General features: G+C 40.9%; 1 protein-coding gene across 1 annotated transcript in view; it reads right to left on the reverse strand.

The window, feature by feature from the left end:
• lman1 (lectin, mannose-binding, 1) overlaps positions 1-20,263 on the reverse strand; it is a 68,776-nt gene that overhangs the window by 28,259 nt on the left and 20,254 nt on the right. Inside the window, exons 2-10 of the mRNA XM_055631053.1 lie at positions 19,303-19,457; positions 19,117-19,224; positions 18,112-18,173; positions 11,784-11,883; positions 10,728-10,851; positions 10,537-10,595; positions 6,439-6,571; positions 4,166-4,359; positions 2,797-2,867 (exon numbers count right to left, since the gene is read on the reverse strand). Coding sequence (XP_055487028.1) covers positions 2,797-2,867; positions 4,166-4,359; positions 6,439-6,571; positions 10,537-10,595; positions 10,728-10,851; positions 11,784-11,883; positions 18,112-18,173; positions 19,117-19,224; positions 19,303-19,457 — 1,006 coding nt within the window. The remainder of the gene's footprint in view (positions 1-2,796; positions 2,868-4,165; positions 4,360-6,438; positions 6,572-10,536; positions 10,596-10,727; positions 10,852-11,783; positions 11,884-18,111; positions 18,174-19,116; positions 19,225-19,302; positions 19,458-20,263) is intronic.

Genomic DNA, 20,263 nt, shown 5'->3' on the forward strand with positions numbered 1-20,263 from the left:
ATAGCGGACATTTTTTCAGTCCTTGAAGAAAGGTCATTGAACGTTCACCGAGGGCGGCCCGCAGAGGTGACAACGGAACCTCCGGTCGGTCCTCGAAGAAAGCGGAACTAAATCCCCATTCATAAAAGAGGTGAGGGTATATTGCGCGGGAGGGTTAATAATTGACAATCTGCTGCTGTCTGCCCGCTGAGTTAAAAAGTTCCCACGGTAGACTCACGATACACAGTGTATCATGAGTCTTGCGTGGGAACGTTTTAACGGGCAGGCAGCAGCAGATTGTCGCTACCTTCAGTTTCACCCCACCTACACCCCTCTGCTTCCCGGCCATGTGTGTGACCCCTTCCCTCCCCTCTCCAGTTCCCCGCCCATTGCACCGGCGCGGGGGCTTTGCACTGTCTTCACATCGGCGATGCCAGCCAGCAGGTCAGTGCCAGTCACCGGAGACGTCAGGACCAACGGGACACCGTCCCCCAGGCCCACTGCAAGCACGGAGATCCCAGAGACACACAGCCAGCAGCCCCGTTCCAACTCCAGAGGAACACGCTTCCCGTAGGGACAGAAGCTGATGGTGTGCAAGGTGCGTCTTGTTCTTGGGGTTGCAGATGAGGGGGCGCAGCTCGGGCTGTGACGTCTCCGGCCACCCCCCTGTACAGGAGCTGAGACTGGGAACTGTACCGTCCTTGCAGGTGAGCAGGAGAGTGGAGTTGTTTGCAGTTGCAGAGGGAGGGGGCAAGGGCGGTACAGTTCCCAGTCTCAGCTCCTGTCCAAGGGGGTGGCCGGAGACGTCGGGACCAACGGGACACCGACTGCAAGCACGGAGATCCCGGAGACTCACAGCCAGCAGCAACTCTAGCCCAGCCCCGTTCCAACTCCAGAGGAACCTGGGTTGCGGATGAGGGGGCGCAGCTCGGGCTGTGGGCGAACTGCCACTTGTTGCTGTAGCGGCCCATCGGGGAGTGCGTTCCTGTTGGTCCTGACGTCTCCGGCCACCCCCCTGGGCAGGAGCTGAGACTGGGAACTGCAGCGCCCTTGCCCCCTCCCTCTGCAACTGCAAACAACCCCACTCTCCTGCTCACCTGCAAGGGCGGTACAGTTCCCAGTCTCAGCTCCTGTACAGGGGGGTGACCGGAGACGTCAGAACCACCAGAAGCCGCTCCCCGATGGGCCGCTACGGCGACAAGTGGCAGTTCGCCCACAGCCCGAGCTGCGCCCCCTCATCGGGGCACCGACTCCCAGGCCCACTGCAAGCATGGAGATCCCAGATCAGCAACTCCAGCCCAGCCCCGCTCCAACCCCAGAGGAACACGCAGGGGGGCAGAAGCCGATGGTGTGCAAGGTACGTCTTGTTCTTGGGGTGGCGCAGCTCGGGCTGTGGGCGAACTGCCACGTCGCCGTAGCGCCCCATCGGGGAGCGGATTCCTCTGGAGTTGGAGGGACAGGGAGACACAGCGGCTTTTGAGAATGGTGGGCAATCACTTCCAAAGTTCTGCCCACACAGTCAGTACACCTCTCCTATACTTGTCTCCCGCACCAAGATCATCTCGCAGTGTCTGGTCCCAAGGCTTTCGGATAAAAGGTTGTGCACCTGTAATAAAGTGTCCCAAAGTACTTGACAAAGTATTAAACAACATTTATGTCCAAAGCAGCTACAATCAAATTAGTATCAAGATCTTGGGACTGGAGAAGGATACAGAATTGTAGAAATTTGAAAATGTACATCATGTTAAAATTGATAATTGAACTACTAAGAACCAATACAGACCAATGTCCATGGATATAATGGGTGAACAGGATCAAGAGAAAGTCAAGGCATTTCAGGATGGCCTCATTTCCATGATGGATGCAAGGTGAAAAAAATATTAGCGGTTTCAGCAAATTAAGAGGTAGGGATGAACACAGGAATTATCAGAAAGGTGCAAATAGAGCACCATGAATACTGAAAAGGTGCATGTTTTGAAGCTCAATGCAAAGTTGGACAAAACCCAAAAATAAATTCCTTGGGATAATTTATGCGTCTTGTTTATCCAATAAAAAGGAAAAATGCACACAAAATTTCTGAGGGAATTGATTTACAAGCAGGTGTCAGAATGCTCTGCTGCAGCAGAGCTTCACATTCAACTAAGTGAATGCCTCAATAATTTTGGGAAAACATTTTGGACAGCATGGTGGTACAGCAGTGGAGTTGCTGCCTTACATGCTTACAGCACCAGAGACCGGGTTCGATCCTGACTACGGGTGCTGTGTGTACGTAGTTTGCACGTTCTCCCCGCATGGGTTTTCACCAAGATCTTTGGTTTTCTTCCACATTACAAAGATGTACAGCTTTGTGGGTTAATTGGCTTGGTATAATTCTAAATTGTCCCTAGTATGTGCAGGATAATGTTAATGTGCGGAGATCGCTGGTTGGTGCGGGCTTGGTGGGCCGAAGGGCCTGTTTCTGCACTATATCTCTAAGCTAAGCATAATTTTCTGTTTTTTCATTTATTGATTCATAACACCTTAAGCTGCTGTTATTTGAGGAATTCCGAATTTGATCCATTTATTTACTGGTTTCCCCAATTTCCAATCTTGGTAGAATAACTTCCTGCTGAAAGGGGACAAATTTAAAACCAAGTCAAGCAGATTACCTTTTTCTAAAAATATCTTGATTTTTGGGGTAGAGTGACTAGAGAACAGGCAGGCTTTAACTCCACAGAAACATTTTAAAAAAGCATTTCTCAAAGATTTCAAAAGTTACAACTTTTCTGAACAGTATCTTCCAACTCTCACATTCAGAAGGTTGGATTAGCAACTCACTTCAATTCGCCAACATGCTTCAGCACCTCTTGCTGGTATCTCATAATATTGTCCAGTTCTGCTTGGGGTAACTAAACAGAAATTTGGTTTACAGTAAATTAGGACAGAAATGTAACAATCAATTGTTTCGAATATTCATCAATTAATAAACCCAAATAAAAAATAAACACGGATAAGATGCTTTGATATTGTCTTCAGTTTTTTGTACGTGTACACTTATCAATTCTGCAAAATTATTTACGATATTATTTCTACAATGAACAATTTCTTAAAAAGTAAATTAAATTACACCAAGCAAAAACTCAAACATATAATGCTCATATTAGTGCAGACATCACCAGAAAAATACTGTAATATTTAACTTGATAGGCTTTGTTATAAAATTAAATGAAAATAGATAATAGAATAAAAAGTCCAACTAGAATTCACCATTTCAAAATTCAAGGCTCTGCACTCTTGTCAGATTATTCCTACTCTGATCCCAATTTTTCAGGCATGTCCATCACCCCCATTTACGACAGGGTAGCTCACCAGGTTCAATCTTAGCTGCTTTATTACTTTTAGGTGCATTTCATATTTGCTGCAATTCAAAACTTGAGATGATTGCAACATCCCACCAAATGAGGATTGATTCACATTATTTTTTTTTAAAAAGCTCCAAATATTGCAAACCTTAGAAAGCTGAACAGCGATTGTAAGGATATCTTGCCTGCAAATGCAAATGCCTCACTGATGTTAACAAACCTGTTCAAATAGGAAGTCGTCAAGTTGATGAGTGAGAATGATAAGCATGAACAAAGGAATCGGATGGTACCTAGAACATGCTGGGTTCAGCCTTATTCTAATCGTAATAGAGAAAGAGTCAAATGGAATATTTAACACTCAAAAATAAAAGGTAAATAAAAATAAAATTTAGAACAGGGATTATTTTTTTTATTTTCTAAAATATTAAAGTTTATTTCCTGAAAATTAAAATGAAGTTCTGTAAATTCCACTGTCTAATTTTCTTGAACATCAAAATAATTTCCAACCACAATTTGCCTTTGCAACTTTAAGTTCAAATTAAGTGACTCAATTCAACAGGACATGATATTTAGTACCTAGACTAGACTACAAATATGTAGAGTGAAGATTCTTGTACGTTTGCAACAGAATTAATCCTTAATCCTTTTTAAAATAATCTTTTATTATCCATATCCTGGAAATTATTTAATTAAGAGTTGAAAATGATTAGCAAAACATAAATACAACTGGAGTGTGTTCACATTTATGGTATTAGTCATTGCATTTTATACCAAGTAAAAAAAAAAATGAAATCAAGGCACTGATTTTTAACTGAAAAACTATGTCAGCCAGATGTGGTACTCACCTGTCCTGTCTGTGGCACAACGTTAGTTCCCTTCTTTGACAGCTCGTCACTTACTAGAGAGACATATTTTCTCTGCTCATCCAGAATCATGTTGAGTTGCCTGTTCAATTGTTTAATTTCAAGGTGGATTCGATTCTGGCCTTCAAAGATCTGTCTCAATTCTTGCTCGTTCACACTTTCAAATAAGTCATCCGCTGAAGTGCAAGCAAACCATTTGGTCTTTATATAATTTTTGATATTAATATTGGCCAGCTACATAACAACATATACCCATTATGAAACGCAGCATTACGAAAAATAAGATTGCATATAATTTTTATATACACACACACACACGTGTGTGTGTGTGAGAGATATATATATCAAAATTATTCCTTAAATTAAATAATAAATTATGGGAAAAATAAAATTTTAGACCACAGTCTTCCTCCACACAACATGAAAGCTCTTCATTAATTAGCACGGCGACATTGGCCAACGGTCAGTGGAAGGAGAAAGAGATTCCCATTAACTTTCCCTTCATTCGCAGTGAATTCACTTCAGTAAAAATCTAAACAGAGGAAGCAACTTCCAAGTTGATTCTGTGGGATATGGAGTATTAACCGACTTTACTTTGTATTGTGATAAACAGATTCAATTCTTTTGTCTTCAATATCCATTTTTAGGACCAGGGCATTGCTAGCAAAGCCAACATTTATCGCCTATCTCTGTACCTCGATACACATGACAATAATAATAAACAAATACAAGCTGCCCATATGAATATGGTTGCAAGCTGTTTTCTTGAACACTGCAGTCTTTCTGATAAAGATAATTTTGCACTGGTGATGGGCATGGAGTTCAAAAGATGTAAAACCCATACAATGAAGGACTACTGGTATATTTCTAAGTGTAGACTCTGGGAAATGCTAGAGTAACCATGGCAAAAAACTTCAATGAAACCAACTTGAGTCACTGCAAATTGGCGATTTTCAGAACGATTGATGGAATGTCAATCAAGTAGGCTGTTTTGTCCTGACAGAGCTTCTTGAACATTGTACGTGCCACAATCATTCAGGCGGGTGTCAGGCGGGTGTCAGGTCACCACCATAGAGTACCCAGCCTTGGCCCTGCACCAAAAAGCTTATGCACTTATGATCTACTCAAATTTACCAGGAAATTAATGGTGGCGTGGTTGCAAAAGCAATTCTGCTGAATAACAAGGATAGGTGATTAGATAATCTCTTGGGAAAAAATCGCTGCAAGGATCTGTATGCAGGTTTGGACTAGGTCATTTGCCAAGTTGTGAATGGAATTGAATGTTGTAAAAATCAGTGAACCTTTGCCTTGATGATCCATTGATGAGTTAACTGAAGGTGCTTGGATTAACTACATTGCCTAGAAGAACTTCTGCAGTGAAATTATGGGCTGGACTGATTGACCTCTGAATACTACAATCATCTTCCTTTGTGTGAGGAATGCTTCCAGTCATTGCAGTGTTTTCCCTTTGTCTTCATCGTTGCTTGGGCATCTTGACCCAATTACGTGCGATGACAGAGGAGTATCATAATTGTTCTGTGCTCCTGATCATTATTCCTTTTAAAAGTACTTCATTTTGATCTGAGGAAGGATCAAACAAATGACTGACATGGCCCCATGGTCGAAAAGTTCATCAATAATAACTGTAAGCACACTTTTAAAATTTTATTAAAGATGCTGTGCCATGGGTTTGTTGCAATTTGCCTTGGATTGGACAATATAAGTGAACATACAATTTATAAAGTCTAAACCCCAGGTAAGAATGTTAAATCCACGCAAACCTAGTTTGAAGACAAATAGAAATTAAACACTGAATGTAATTCAATGATTGAGTTCCTGTACACAAAGGAGGAAAAAACCTGCTTGAAGTTATCATTTCTAATTCAGTTTAATAGTTTTTTATTTTTGTTGGCAATGTTTTGGCTATTAAAAATACTGAAGAGGTATACCAGTTTTTAATTTATATAAATAAATTTGAAGTTGGTATAACCAGAAGTACACCAGGCCATTATGCAAAAATTTAGCAGCAAACCATATTCATCATATTACTGGCCGTAGTACCTGTTCAGTTGTCAACATCCACATCTACAAAGCTCGATATGGTACTTAAAGCAAAAATGAAAGAAACCACAAATTTTGTATGGCAAAGTTGGCAAAGTTTTGAGGCTCCATAATTTTACCAGTCAGATGTTTTCCCCCCACACCAAGCCTTACAACATAACTAAAACGGTTGTAAGGCAATTTTTTCCACCAACCTTGTTCCCCTTGCATATCAGGATGATCTTTTTGAAATTCCTCTTTCTTTTTATCAAGTGCTTGTTGGAAATTTTCATACTGCTCTCTATATTTCTCCTTTTCTTCTTGAGGAATTGTTGTATCATCAGGCTCCTATACCAAATAAAGCTTAAATTAACGTTTAAACCAAAAGTATGTTACTGCAATTTAGCAATCACAATTTAAAAGGCAGGAATGTCAAACTCATTATGCCAACATCTAGAAAGCATCACTGGAAGTGTTTTAATAGTTACATAGTTCTGTAAAACATGTAACATGCAACAAGTTAACATACAAGATGAACTTGTTGATTGTGTACCAAACTCTTGTGCAAGAACGGCCTGGGCTTATTCCATGGGCTGAAAAGAGTGTAACTAGAGAGGTAATAGGGCTCCTCAGAAACCAAAGCGCCCATCTCCTGTGAGCACAGGAGATGGGCAAGGTCCTCCGAGTATTTCTGTTTCTGTTTTTACTGTGAAAAAAAACACAGACATAGGAACTTTCAACAGTTACTGGCGATGTCTTGAGGACAGTCCATATTATGGACAAGGAGGTGCTGAGGCATATGAAGGCAGATCAATCTATTCTTACTTTTGTGTTTTGAATCAGACACCTGGTCTATCCATTACAGCAATTTAGGCACAATCCCATATACTTTAATTTTGCACTATAATCTCATGTCGAGGTCGGTGGGGGGGCGCTGCAACCTGGCGCCCTGCCAGCTGCGTGTCAGTTTTTTTCAACTTTTATTTTTTTAGTGTATGTTTTTAATGTTTCTTTGTGTGTTTGGTGTTGGGGGTGGTGTGGGGGAAACGGTTTTGGTCGCCTCGTCCACGGAGAGGCGACTTTTTCCAGGTCGCCTCCCCCGTGGCCTAACAGCGAGGATCGGGCAGCCTTTCTTGGAGACACGTCCGGGGCTTCGGCGGCGGGCGGGCGCAGTGCGGGCTCATGGGTGGAGCGGGCGAGCCGGAGGAGAGCGCTCAGTTTCGCTGGACCGCGGCAGCCGGCAGCCTGAAAGCCGTGGTCTGCAGAGCTCCAGCTGGTGCGGCGTCTGCAGCCTGGGATCCCTCGCTGGGGACCCAGAGAGGAAGATGCTTCCACTCTGACTGCCGGCCCGCGGCCAACTTTAACCGCGGGCGCGGCATGGACTTGCCATCAGGAGTGGGATCCCTTGCTGGGGATCCCTGGAGGGGAGCTTCGACTTCGCCTGCGTTACCTGTGGTGCTTCTGGCAGCGGCGCAAACTCTAAATCACCGACCGATGGCCTGGGGCCTACACCAATCTGAAGCCACGGTCTCCGGTGGGGGAGGCACCGATTCAGGACTTACTTTGACTTTCATTCATCTGGACGCCCGCAGCGGCGACTGCGGAGGGTTGAGGTCCCGACCATGGGGGAAAATGGAGGAGGACTGGCCAATTTTTGTGCCTTCCACCACAGCGAAGAATGCTGTGGTGGATGTTTGTGTTACATTTTTATGGTGTTTTTGTGTGTTCTTTCTCATTGTACCGCTGCTGGCTAATTCATTTCACTGGCACTTTATGTGCAATGTGACGAATAAAACAGTATTGTATTGTATTGGTATCTCATTGAAAACATTTTGAAAAGTTAAAATACATCACATTCATTATTTTCCTTCATCTGGTTACATCCTCAAAAACTCCAGTAGATTTGTCAAACATTACTTTCTTTTGACTCTGTCAATTGTGGACTTTGTCTAAATGCTCTGCATCTTTTGAATGTTTTAAGATGAACTCTAGCATTTTCACCACCTCCAAGATCAGGTAAACTGGTCTAGAATTCCCTGTTTTCTCCCTATTGTTTTTAAATGGTGGGTTTACAATTGTTCCACTCTAACCCATTGGAAGTGTTTCAGAGTCTAAAGAATATTGAAAAACAATTACCAATACACACACCAGTCTTGGGCCATTTCTTTAAGCACTCTGTGATACAGGTTTATAAACCCCAGATTTTGGGGTTTTTAAATCATTTAATTTTCCCTAATACTTTTTCCATACTACTTCCTTCCTAGACCATGTTATTTGTACCCTTCCTTGTGAATATGGAACAGTAGTTGAAATACAATAACAGAAGAATTGATGAAAATGTTCTTCTACCCATATGCAATTAATCTCATATATTGCGTGCAAATATTATAGTAACTTTTACATTGCTTACATATGTACAGTACATGTCCAAACAGCAATAGTCAAAAAGGGTTATTAAAATCCACATTATCCACAAACATGTGTGAAATATTTTAAATTTCATGTGCGATGCTCCGCTATTCCCTGGGAAACGTCTTTTAATTTTGCACTGTACAACTGTTGCTTGCAAGATGACAATAAAGGTTGATTTGATTGATTGATTGATTGATCTACCACTTGCATAAAGTTCTCGCAATAGGTTGTGGTATGGATCTGCTTAAACTATCACAAGGCATGGAGATCGCTATCAAAACACGGTGAGGACCAGGGGACCACAATTTCATGGCGGCCGCGTACGCATGTGCACACTTACACACACGAGGCTTCAGCCGTGGGCCCTGTGGATGGTAATTACGGAAACGACGGCCCAGGCTTACGGCCAGCGCGGAGAAGCAGTGGGAAATCCAGATCAACTCTGCCCGTCTCGCCGGTTAATCTTCAGCCCTGCTTGGACTGACGGGATACCAGTCCGGAGCCGTGGAGCTAGCGCTGCTTCTCCGCGCTGGCTGTGTATCCCTCCTGCCCCCCACTCCCCTGTCCCTGACAAAACATCAGTAAAGAATCTGTCTAACTTCATGGTGAGTTGTTCGATGTGGTAGGTAAATTTAACAAACAAAAATAATTAACTACTTTGCCAAATTCAATTATCATCAGAAGCAGTCAACCCATTTTACCTACTACATTGCATTTGTAGGAGCCAGCATACACTTTGCCCATTGGCACAGATTTAAGACCCGTCAGCCTTGAATGTTTTGAAGGTCAGGTTATTTTGCTGGCTTTGAATTCTCTCTTAATTAAACCTTTTCAAATCACGTGAACTAGAAATGTATGAACATGTACTGCTGCTTAGTAAACATTATTGATAGTCCTTTAGTTACAAGTTTCAACTCTGAAGCTGCTCACACTTTAGTGAGCCCGTCAGCCAGATACCAGTTACAATGAAACTATCCGCATTCAACAGGATTATGAAAAACCAACAGCAACTTCAGCTATGATGTCGTTCACTTTGTGCAATATTTGAAATAACGGTTAACTATAGCATAGTTAACAAAATACTTGGCCTGAAAAAAACTAAATTTATGCTCACTATGGTTTTCAAATCAATATTTCAAAATAACAGGTTTTAAAATACATTACTTATTTTGCACAAGGTTGGTGTGATATCAACCATCAATACTCTCAAAGGTTAATTAAAATGTTGTTTTCTTATTGCTGGTTAACAGAATGAGAATCCAATAATATAATTTGATATTTTATCATGTGCATCCACAACCACTTCAAATGCAGAATAAGGTTAATGAGCAAGTAATACGCAATCATGTGTGACTAAGCTTATTCAGCACAAGTAATGCACCACGTCACTAAAATATTTCCTTGCTCTTCTGCCACCAATCTAATGAACAAGTAGCAACTTCGCTGCTAATGTAAGGTGCTGGATCAGTGCTGATTCATACCACTGGCTATCCAACCGTAACAATTTTCCCTAGTTTCTACATTTTATAAGAAGAGATTGGCTGTTAAAATGCTTGCTGCCATCAATGCTGGCACTCAAGAGGTTTATTTTGCTCCTAGAGTAAAACAAATGTATCAAAAATAGTCTCTGCATTTTCCTGTGGGCAATTCATGATATTTCATTTATAAAAGACTACTACATTTTAGTGAAAGGTTCCTTCTTTGGGAACACACACATTTAAAAAAACAACAGGGTATTATTGCAAATCACCTAGTTGCATGGAAAGAAGAGTATCTGTCGTGAGTATCTAATTTTACATTTTGCCAGTGCTTGAAAATGAATTCATTTTAAAAAAAGCATCTTCCTAAACAATATGCTTTGTTTTGTCATCTAATTATCCCCATTAACTAGAAAAACTCACCACTGGTTTACCAGGCTCAAAAAGTCTGAAGGTCAGAAACGATAAAACATCATGGTCATCTGTCAAGAAACAGAAAAATTGAATATTTTCACCAACTTGTTCAATCGTTATGACCAACTAAGCTATGTGCACCTTTAACATGACTTTGCTATAAATGCAATACATTTTATACACGTTTGCTACAAACATACCTGCAAGGGCCCCAGTTGCTGCAGAGATTCCAAAGAAACCCTCCAACGGAAGTACCATATTTTCTACGTTGGCACAAAGTTCATAATCATCATTATTTGGTGTAAAGCCATTATGTATCATGACCTACAAAAGAAAAAATACACATTTAGGAATCTTACTATGTATCACTGAGAATCTATCCAAATAAAAACAACTTTAAAGCATTCTCCAGCAGTACATTACCCGGTGAATTCATCGTCAAAAATAAACATTACTGCTTACCTTGGGGAATTTTTTTTTTAAAAGCACGTTTTTTATATGTATAAGATATTTTAAGGTTGCGTACCAATGCATGACTGGAGCAAGATTATTTAGCTGATTAAACTTTTGTGCACGCTCCCACTCCCAGCAACAAATTGACATGCATGGGGATGAATATGAAAACTATTACATTTAAAACCTAGATCTTACACTTTGGAAATTCAGTTGACCGAATGGCCTTTTTCCATGTCATAAGAAAAATGACGTTTAATAGGACAATTTAGAACAGCTTAAGATATATAAATGTTAAAAATGAGGAAACAAAAGTAAACATTTACATCCAAAGAATGGAGAAAAGTCAAGGTATAAAACATTTGGACAATCAAATTAAGCTCACAGCTTTAAATTAAAGGCAAGAATGGATAATTAGAAAATGCTGAAACATGAAAAAATAAATGAGGGCAAACAATGACATTGAGAAAGAACATAGGTGGGAAATTAGGTATTCAGTACTATAACAGAACTTCAACTGTAAACAGACAAAAGAGGTGAACATTGTGCAAGACGCATAGGACTGAAAAGCAGTTTGCAGGGTTATTTCCTCCAACTATGGAACGATTTTCCAAATGAGGAAAGATTTTTACAAAAAACATTTAAATTTATTTTTGAATCGGGCATATTATTGAACAATATATTTAGAAAAATAATCAAATACTTGTTGACAACAGAAGTTAGTTATTCCCATCTAACTATTAAGTGCATAATCTCACAAGGTTACAATATATTTGGAACATGTCCAAGCACAGGAGACTTACAGTCAACGTTTTCTTGTAGTAGATTATTCTGGCCCTCACAGGATAAGGCTTGTTTCTAAAATCTCTTAAACAAGAACCCAACGCTTGTGTTGTACCATCACTGCAGAAATAAATTATTTTGGTATCAAAACATAAAACACAATGTCATACAATGATCACATTCAGATATAGTTTTATGTTACCTTAATTCTGAATTTTTAACCAAACATTTACGTCTGGTTTTCTTGTGCAAATTAAATCTTCTGGAGGCAAGCCAGGCAGCATCATTGGAGGAAAAAAGACACACCAACCAGTCTGAAGAAAGATCCGACCTGAAACGTCATCTGCTTTGCCTTCCACAGATGCTGCCTGGTTAGCTGTTTTTTTTTCAGCACTTTGCCTTTTGCTCAAGGTTCTAGCATCTGCAGTCACTTGCGTCTATATATTTTCTTGTTTGTTCTGTTGCCCAAGTACTGCAATTTTGATTGTATGATCTAAAACTTGTGTCTGCAGCATTTTAGGTGCTGAATCCACAACAGTTTCATCAACTCGTATCAATAAACTGTAATGGCATCAAGAGAAATATGCAAATTTCACTTAATTAAAATTTGAGTCAGAGTCACACAAATTTTTAAGATGTGGGAGAAAAAACAAAGGGCTCAGAGGGAACCCATGCAGTCATAGGTACAACATGCAAAGTAGAGGTCAGGACTGAACATGGGTGTCTGGTGCTGTGAGGCAGCAGCAGCTCTACAAGCCAGCACTGAAGTTAACAAAAATAAATTATACTAGAGTGTTTATTCGTGTTCTATTTTAAAATTAGTGATCTGGGGCCAACTATTTACAATGTATAATGATAAAACTGAATCAGCAGGATTGTGACCTGTAGCCAAATGCACTAATGATACAAATATAGATAGGCTTGCAAGTTGTTAGGAAGTCAAAACAACTGCAAAGGGTTAAAGATCCATTAAGTGAACAGGCAAGTTGGTAGATCATGCAAGTCATTTAAAGAAAGCAAGACTACAAAATGCTGCAATACCCAGGGGTCCTACAACATGAATCAAAGTTATCATGCATATATGGCAAATGATTAATAAGATTTTATTGCAATAGGGTGTGGTATATAATAGCAGTTAAGATTTGATGCAACTTCACCAGACTACACCAGAAGCACTGCAGAGTTTTGATCCTACGTACAATGAAGGGTGTGCCCGAGTTTAAGGTTGCTGGGAGTAGGGATGTGACATATGAAGAAAGGTTGAGAAGTTAGACCTATGCTCATTGGAATACAAGTGATCACTGAACATTGAGGGGGATTTTGACACTATATTTCGTTGAGTGGGGTCACTGAGTGCCAAGTGGCGTTGTTTCAGAATAAGTGAGATGAGAACTGTAGTGACAGATTTTATATACTCAAGGATTCTTTCTTCAAAAGTCACTCTAATTGATGACCGAGGATCAGAAGGTAATTAATACGCACTCACAAGCTCTCCATGAGACAGTCAATGCCATCGAAAGATAAATCTTCCAAACACAGTCTCTTGATTAATAGTTTCTTTATTGTAGTAGTACAAACTAGAGGGAGTTAGATGTGGCCCTTGTGGCTAAGGGGATCAGGGGGTATGGAGAGAAGGCAGGTACGGGATACTGAGTTGGATGATCAGCCATGATCATATTGAATGGCGGTGCAGGCTCGAAGGGCCGAATGGCCTACTCCTGCACCTAATTTCTATGTTTCTATGTTTCTAAACAGTAAGATAATCATAAAGGCTTCTTCTTGTATAAACACATTTCAATCATACTCGTAGTAATGCTCTTGCATGGCCAACAACTATGTCTCTTCCCCGATCTTCTACAAAATAAACTAAAAACCATGGGAGTCTGCACGAGAATCCCAGCCGCAAACATGCCTCAGACTACGTATAAATCCCACCCACATAACTACAGGCAGATAAAATGTAAAGATAACTGGTTATTACTGGTTATAAAGTTGAGTTAAGCTAAACGGCTACTACAAGAACATTTTTTATTGAGGGTCTTGTCTCTTTTAGAATTCCATATCCTAATGTGCTGCAGAAGCAGTCATTTGATATTTTCAAGGTAACATTTAAACTGCAAGAAGCCAAGGGGTAATGGGAAAGTGACTTTGAGATTAAGACTGGATTAGCCATGATTTTCTTAATACAGGTTTGAGGTGTTGCCTGACATAACTTGCTCACATTTTTCTATGCACAGTGGAGGTTTTTGAATCGTATGATAAATTACATTTTTTGGAATGCTCATGAATGTTACATTTTTAAACATACAAAAGTTCTGACAACTGGTTCTGCTTGATGCATGATTTAATCATCTGTTAGAATGACACTGTCAGGTGATGCATCATAGCTTAGTGTGACATGTAGATCACCATCAACAGCAACCATGTTAGGCTCACTGCACCAAGCCTATGAGCCTATGCAATACTTTAATACAACATGTTCTGGTCATTTTCTCATTTTTATTTGTTGGAGATTGCTATGAAAACATCTATTCACCAACCGTGATATAGAATAGTTAACATTCATTGAAACCAATGAAACAGATTGAGTGTGGGTTTCATAGTCCACTCAAAGTGATAGCACTTGTGACAATGATTCAACCATGAGCTCAAAGTCCAAGTCTACATCTATTAGATATTTGTCAATTATGCTGAATTAGCTCTTGGAATATATACACACACTCAGTTAATTGATACCCTTTAGAAGTTGACTATTTAACATTATTCTCAATGTACAGTGCCCTCCATAATGTTTGGGACAAAGACCCATCATTTATTTATTTGCCTCTGTACTCCACAATTTGAGATTTATAATAGAAAAAAAAATCACATGTGGTTAAAATGCACATTGTCAGATTTTAATAAAGGTAATTTTTATACATTTTGGTTTCACTATGTAGAAAATACAGCAGTGTTTATACATAGTCTCCCCATTTCAGGACACCATAATGTTTGTGAAACTGTAATGTCATGTAAATGAAAGTAGTTATGTTTAGTATTTTGCGGGTAAGGTCATGGAAGCGAGCGGGTAAGATCATCTCTGACCCCTCTCACCCTGACCACAAACTCTTTGAATCACTTCCCTCTGGAGGTCGGCTCCGGTCTGTCAAAGCTGCCAAAGCCAGACATAAAAACTGCTTTTTTTCCCCACGAGTAGTTTTACTCAATAACCAAAAATCTGTAGCCTCCTTTTTGCTCTGGTATTTTATTTAATTCACATGTTTTATTATTAATGTTTAATGTTTTATGTATCATTCTTAACTGTCACTATGTCATGTTGTCAGTTGTGGGCGGAACACCAAGGCAAATTCCTTGTATGTGAATTCTTGGTCAATTAACTTAATCATTCATTCATTCATTCATTCATTTGTTGAATATCCTTTGCATGCAATGACTGCTTGAAGTCTGCGATTCATGGGCATCACCAGTTGCTGCGCGTCTTCTCTGGTGATGCTCTGCACGGCCTGTATTGCAGTCATCTTTAGCTTATACAGGTGCACAACCTTTTATCCGAAATTCCAAATAACGAAAAGCTCCGAATAGCGGACATTGTTTCGGTCCTTGAAGAAAGGTCCTTGAAGATGTTCACCGAGGGCGGCCCGCAGAGGTGACAGCGGAACCTCCGGTCGGCCCTCGAAGAAAGGGGAACTAAATCCCCATTAATAAAAGAGAAGGTGAGGGTATATTGCGCGGGAGGGTTAATAATTGACAATCTGCTGCTGCCTGCCCGCTGTGTTAAAAAGTTCCCACGGTAGACTCACGATACACAGTGTATCGTGAGTCTTGCGTGGGAACTTTTTAACTCAGCAGGCAGGCTGCAGCAGATTGTCGTTCCCTTCAGTTTCACCCCACCTACACCCCTCTGCTTCCCGGCCATGTGTGTGACCCCATCCCTCCCCTCTCCAGCTCCCCGCCCATTGCACTGGCGTGGGGGCTTTGCACTGTCTTCACGTCAGCGATGCCAGCAGGTCAGTGCCAGTCACCGGAGACGTCAGGACCAACAGGACACCGACCCCCAGGCCCACTGCAAGCACGGAGATCCCAGAGACCCACAGCCAGCAGCAGCCCAGCCCCGTTCCAACTCCAGAGGAAAACTGCAAACTGGCCGGATACGTCAGGACCACAAGAAGCCGCACCCCGATGGGCCGCTACGGCGACAAGTGGCAGTTCGCCCACAGCCCGAGCTGCGCCCCCTCATCGGGACACCGACCCCCAGGCCCACTGCAAGCACGGAGATCCCAGATCAGCAACTCCAGCCCAGCCCCGCTCCAACTCCAGAGGAACACGTAGGGGCAGAAGCTGATGGTGTGCAAGGTACGTCTTGTTCTTGGGGTGGCGCAGCTTGGGGTGTGGGTGAACTGCCACTTGTCGCCGTAGCGGCCCATCGGGGAGCGGATTCCTCTGGAGTTGGAGGGGGAGGAGGGTATTGTGCTGTTTGATCGCCCCCTGCTATGCCAGGGACAGGGAGACACAGCAGCTTTTGAGAATGGTGGGCAATCACTTCCAAAGTTCTGCCCACAGTCAGTACACCTCTCCTACACTTGTCTCCCGCACTAAGATCATCTCGCAGAGAATGATCCCAGCCTAACCCTCCCTATTCTCTCCTATTCTGCAAGAAAAAAACTATATTGAAGACACTGCCGGGATCGAGGCGCAAACTCACGACCTTGCGGATATGAGCCGAGCACTCTACCACTGAGCCAGCCGTTACAATCTATGCTAAAAATCTTCCATTCCGAAAGCCGAAAAATTCCGAATTACGAAAAGTGTCTGTTCCCAAGGCTTTCGGATAAAAGGTTGTGCACCTGTACTTGTTTTGGGGGCTTGTCCCCTTCAGTTTTCTCTTCAGCATGTAAAAGGCATGTTCAATTGGGTTCAGATCGGGTGATTGGCCAATCAAGAATTGACCATTGTTTAGCTTGAAAATCTCTCCTGTTGCTTTTAGCAGTATGTTCGGGATCACTGTCTTGCTGTAGAATGAACCGCCGGCCAATGAGGTTTGAGGCATTTGATGGAACTTCAGCAGCTAGTATGTGTCTATACACTTCAAAATTCATTATGCTACAACCATCAGCAGTTGTATCATCAATGAAGATAAGTGAGCCAGTACCTTCTGCAGCCATACATGCACAGGCCATAACATCCCCACCACCTTGTTTCACAGATGAGGTGGTATGCTTTGGATCTTGGGCAGTTCTTTCTCTCCTCCATACTTTGCTCTTGCCATCACTCTGATATAAGTTAATCTTCATCCCATCTGTCCACAAGATCTTTTTCCAAAACTGTGGTTGCTCTTTTAAGTACTTCTGGGCAAACTGTAACCTGGCCATCCTATTTTTGCAGCTAACCAGTATTTTGCATCTTGTAGTGTAGCCTCTGTATTTCAGTTCATGAAGTCTTCAGCAGACACTGGTCATTGACAAATCCACACCTGAAGAGTGTTTCTGATCTGTCGGACAGGTGTTTGGGGATTTTGCTTTATTATAGAGATAATTCTTCTGTCATCAGCTGTGGAGGTCTTCCTTGGCCTGCCAGTCCCTTTGCGATTCGCAAGCTCATCAGTGCTCTCTTTCTTCTTAAGATGTTCCGAACAGTTGATTTTGGTAAGCCTAAGGTTTGGCTGATGTCTCTAACAGTTTTATTCTTGTTTCTCAGTCTCAAAATGGCTTCTTTGACTTTCATTGGCACAACTTTGGTCCTCATGTTGATGAAAACAACCATAAAAGTTTTCAAAGGTGATAGAAAGATTGCAGGAAAGACTAGGTGCTGTGAGCTCTCTTATACCTGCATAAAGGAAGCATTTAAACACACCTGAGCAATTACAAACACCTGTGAAGCCATGTGTCCCAATCATTATGTTGCCCTGAAATGGGAGGACAACGTATAAACACTGCTGTAATTTCTACATGGTGAAACCGAAATGTATAAAAATACCCTTTAATAAAATCTGGCAATGTGCACTTTAACCACATGTGATTTTTTTCTATTACAAATCTCAAATTGTGGAGTACAGAGGCAAATAAATAAATGATGGGTCTTTGTCCCAAACATTATGGAGGGCACTGTATTTCAAATTCCTCCCTCTTTCTTTGTTATGTTTAAAGGTCTAGTAGATATTAAAGGTCAAGGTAAAGGACAGATTAAAACAAATTTATATGACATTACTTTTACATAAGAGATATACCCATATTGAAAAATTGAACTCTTGTTACGCGAGTCATTGAAACCTACCAGCAGAATCACATTATGCGTCTCCATTCAAATATGATCTAAATTGCTGATGAAACTTGGAAAAGGCTAAAAACTTACTTCTGATGATCATAAAGTTGACGGCCATTATTTCCAACGACAAGTATTACTGGGTTATTTTTCTGCAAGTTGCAAAACAAACTCATTTTATCTTTGCACAATAACTATTCTGCAACAATAAGAGTAACTTTTGCTTTGAAAATTAATAATGTACGTGCTGCCGGGGGTGATGGTTGATGCAGATACTATGGTGGCATTTAGTTTTTGGATAGACATTGTTTTCTAACCATTTGAATCACTTCCCTCTGGAAAGCGAATCTGGACTGTCAAAGCTGCCACATAAAAACAGCTTTTATTCATGAGTAGCTCTACTCAATAGCCCAAAATCTGTAGCCTCCTTTTGCTCTGGTATTTTGTTTGGTTGGCATGTTTGATCAACGGCGTTTTATTATAAATGTTTAGTGTTTTATGTGTCATTCGTAACTGTCATTGTATGTCATGTTGTCACGTGGGTGGAGCACCAAGGCAAATTCCTTGTATGTGAATACTTGGCCAATAAACTTAAACTTATTCATATGGCTATGCAGGGAATGGAGGGATATGGATTATGTGCAGGCAGATAAGAATTGGTCTTGGCATCATATTCGGCACCGACATTGTTGGCCGAAGGGCACGTGCTAGCGCCATACTGTTTTATCTAAAAGAATGTGAAATTGATGAAAATTGCAGAAATTTTGGAAAAGCTGGATGATTGTAAAACTGTCTGTACCAATTATGAGTGAAAACAAACATTCATTATTGAATTCATAATCTCAAGGGAACGCAAATGATAGTTTGGACACCACAAAAATTGAGGGAAACCAAGGTGGGATGGGAAAATGCCATGTAACTGAATGGTAGCACTGTATAACTGAAGGTAATTCAGGGTTTCTTTTATGAAGCCCTGTTGAAATGGTACATTTCAGGCTAGATCAGAGGAAGAAAAATGGCAACGATTGTATTTGCAAGATTTTACTCCAACTGGTCAAAATAACATCTTCCCTGAAATTGTCTATTTATACATACCTTTCCATCATTATCAAAGGAGTCAAAAAAAATTCCAAGGCCATTCCATGAGTCAGATGCTCCAAACACTGGACCATCCAAGCCCTGACTTTCTGTGTACCAGATCGCCTGATATGAAAGGAAGCAAATTAAGTTTGTGAACATCACAGTAATTAAAAAATATCAAATATTTTAAGATGTCATTACCAGTCCATCAGCTCCAACTCTTCCTCTACCCGTCACACGGAAGGTAACTTCAATTTCCCAATTTTCAAAGGTGAGTTTGCTTTTTGTCCAAACAGATCCCTTTTGGCTTTTCAGTGATGGTGTTATCCTGACTTGATCTGCACTAGGTATTGCATCTAAAATAAATACAAAAAATGACATAGCATGATGAAACTAATTGTTCCATAGAGGTCAATCAAATAACCCCAACTTTGAACCATCCGAGCTCACCAGGTCTGCTGAAGCAGATAACCAGCACATTTAAGACGAAGCTCTGAAAATTCACTGATTCATAGTGGATTCATAGTGGATGCATTAGTGATAATTTTTCCAAACTCTTTAGATTCTGGAGTAGTTCCTGAGGATTGGAGGGTAGCTAATATAACCCCACTTTTTTTAAAAAGGGAGGGAGAGAGAAAACGGGGAATTACAGACCAGTTAGTCTAACATCGGTAGTGGGGAAACTGCTAGGTCAGTTATTAAAGATGGGATAGCAGCACATTTGGAAAGTGGTGAAATCATTGGACAAAGTCAGCATGGCTTTATGAAAGGTAATTCATGTCTGACGAATCTTATAGAATTTTTCGAGGATGTAACTAGTAGAGTGGATAAGGGAGAACCAGTGAATGTGTTATATGTGGACTTTCCGAAGGCTTTCGACAAGGTCCCGCATAAGAGATTAGTATACAAACTTAAAGCACACGGTATTGGGGGTTCAGTATTGATGTGGATAGAGAACTGGCTGGCAGACAGGAAGCAAAGAGTAGAATAAGCAAATTAAATATTTTTAGTGATTTTTAAAATATAATTGTTCAGGAAAAGATGGCTAATAGAAGACAAAGGGTTATGATAGAAGAGCTAGACACCCGTGACCAGAGAAGTTACAAACAGATTTGTGCTAGGATCTCTGTTATTTGTGAGTATACAAGTTATATAAATGACT

This window comes from Leucoraja erinacea, chromosome 1 (genome assembly GCF_028641065.1).
Source record: "Leucoraja erinacea ecotype New England chromosome 1, Leri_hhj_1, whole genome shotgun sequence".
NCBI classification, from domain to species: Eukaryota; Metazoa; Chordata; class Chondrichthyes; order Rajiformes; family Rajidae; genus Leucoraja; species Leucoraja erinaceus.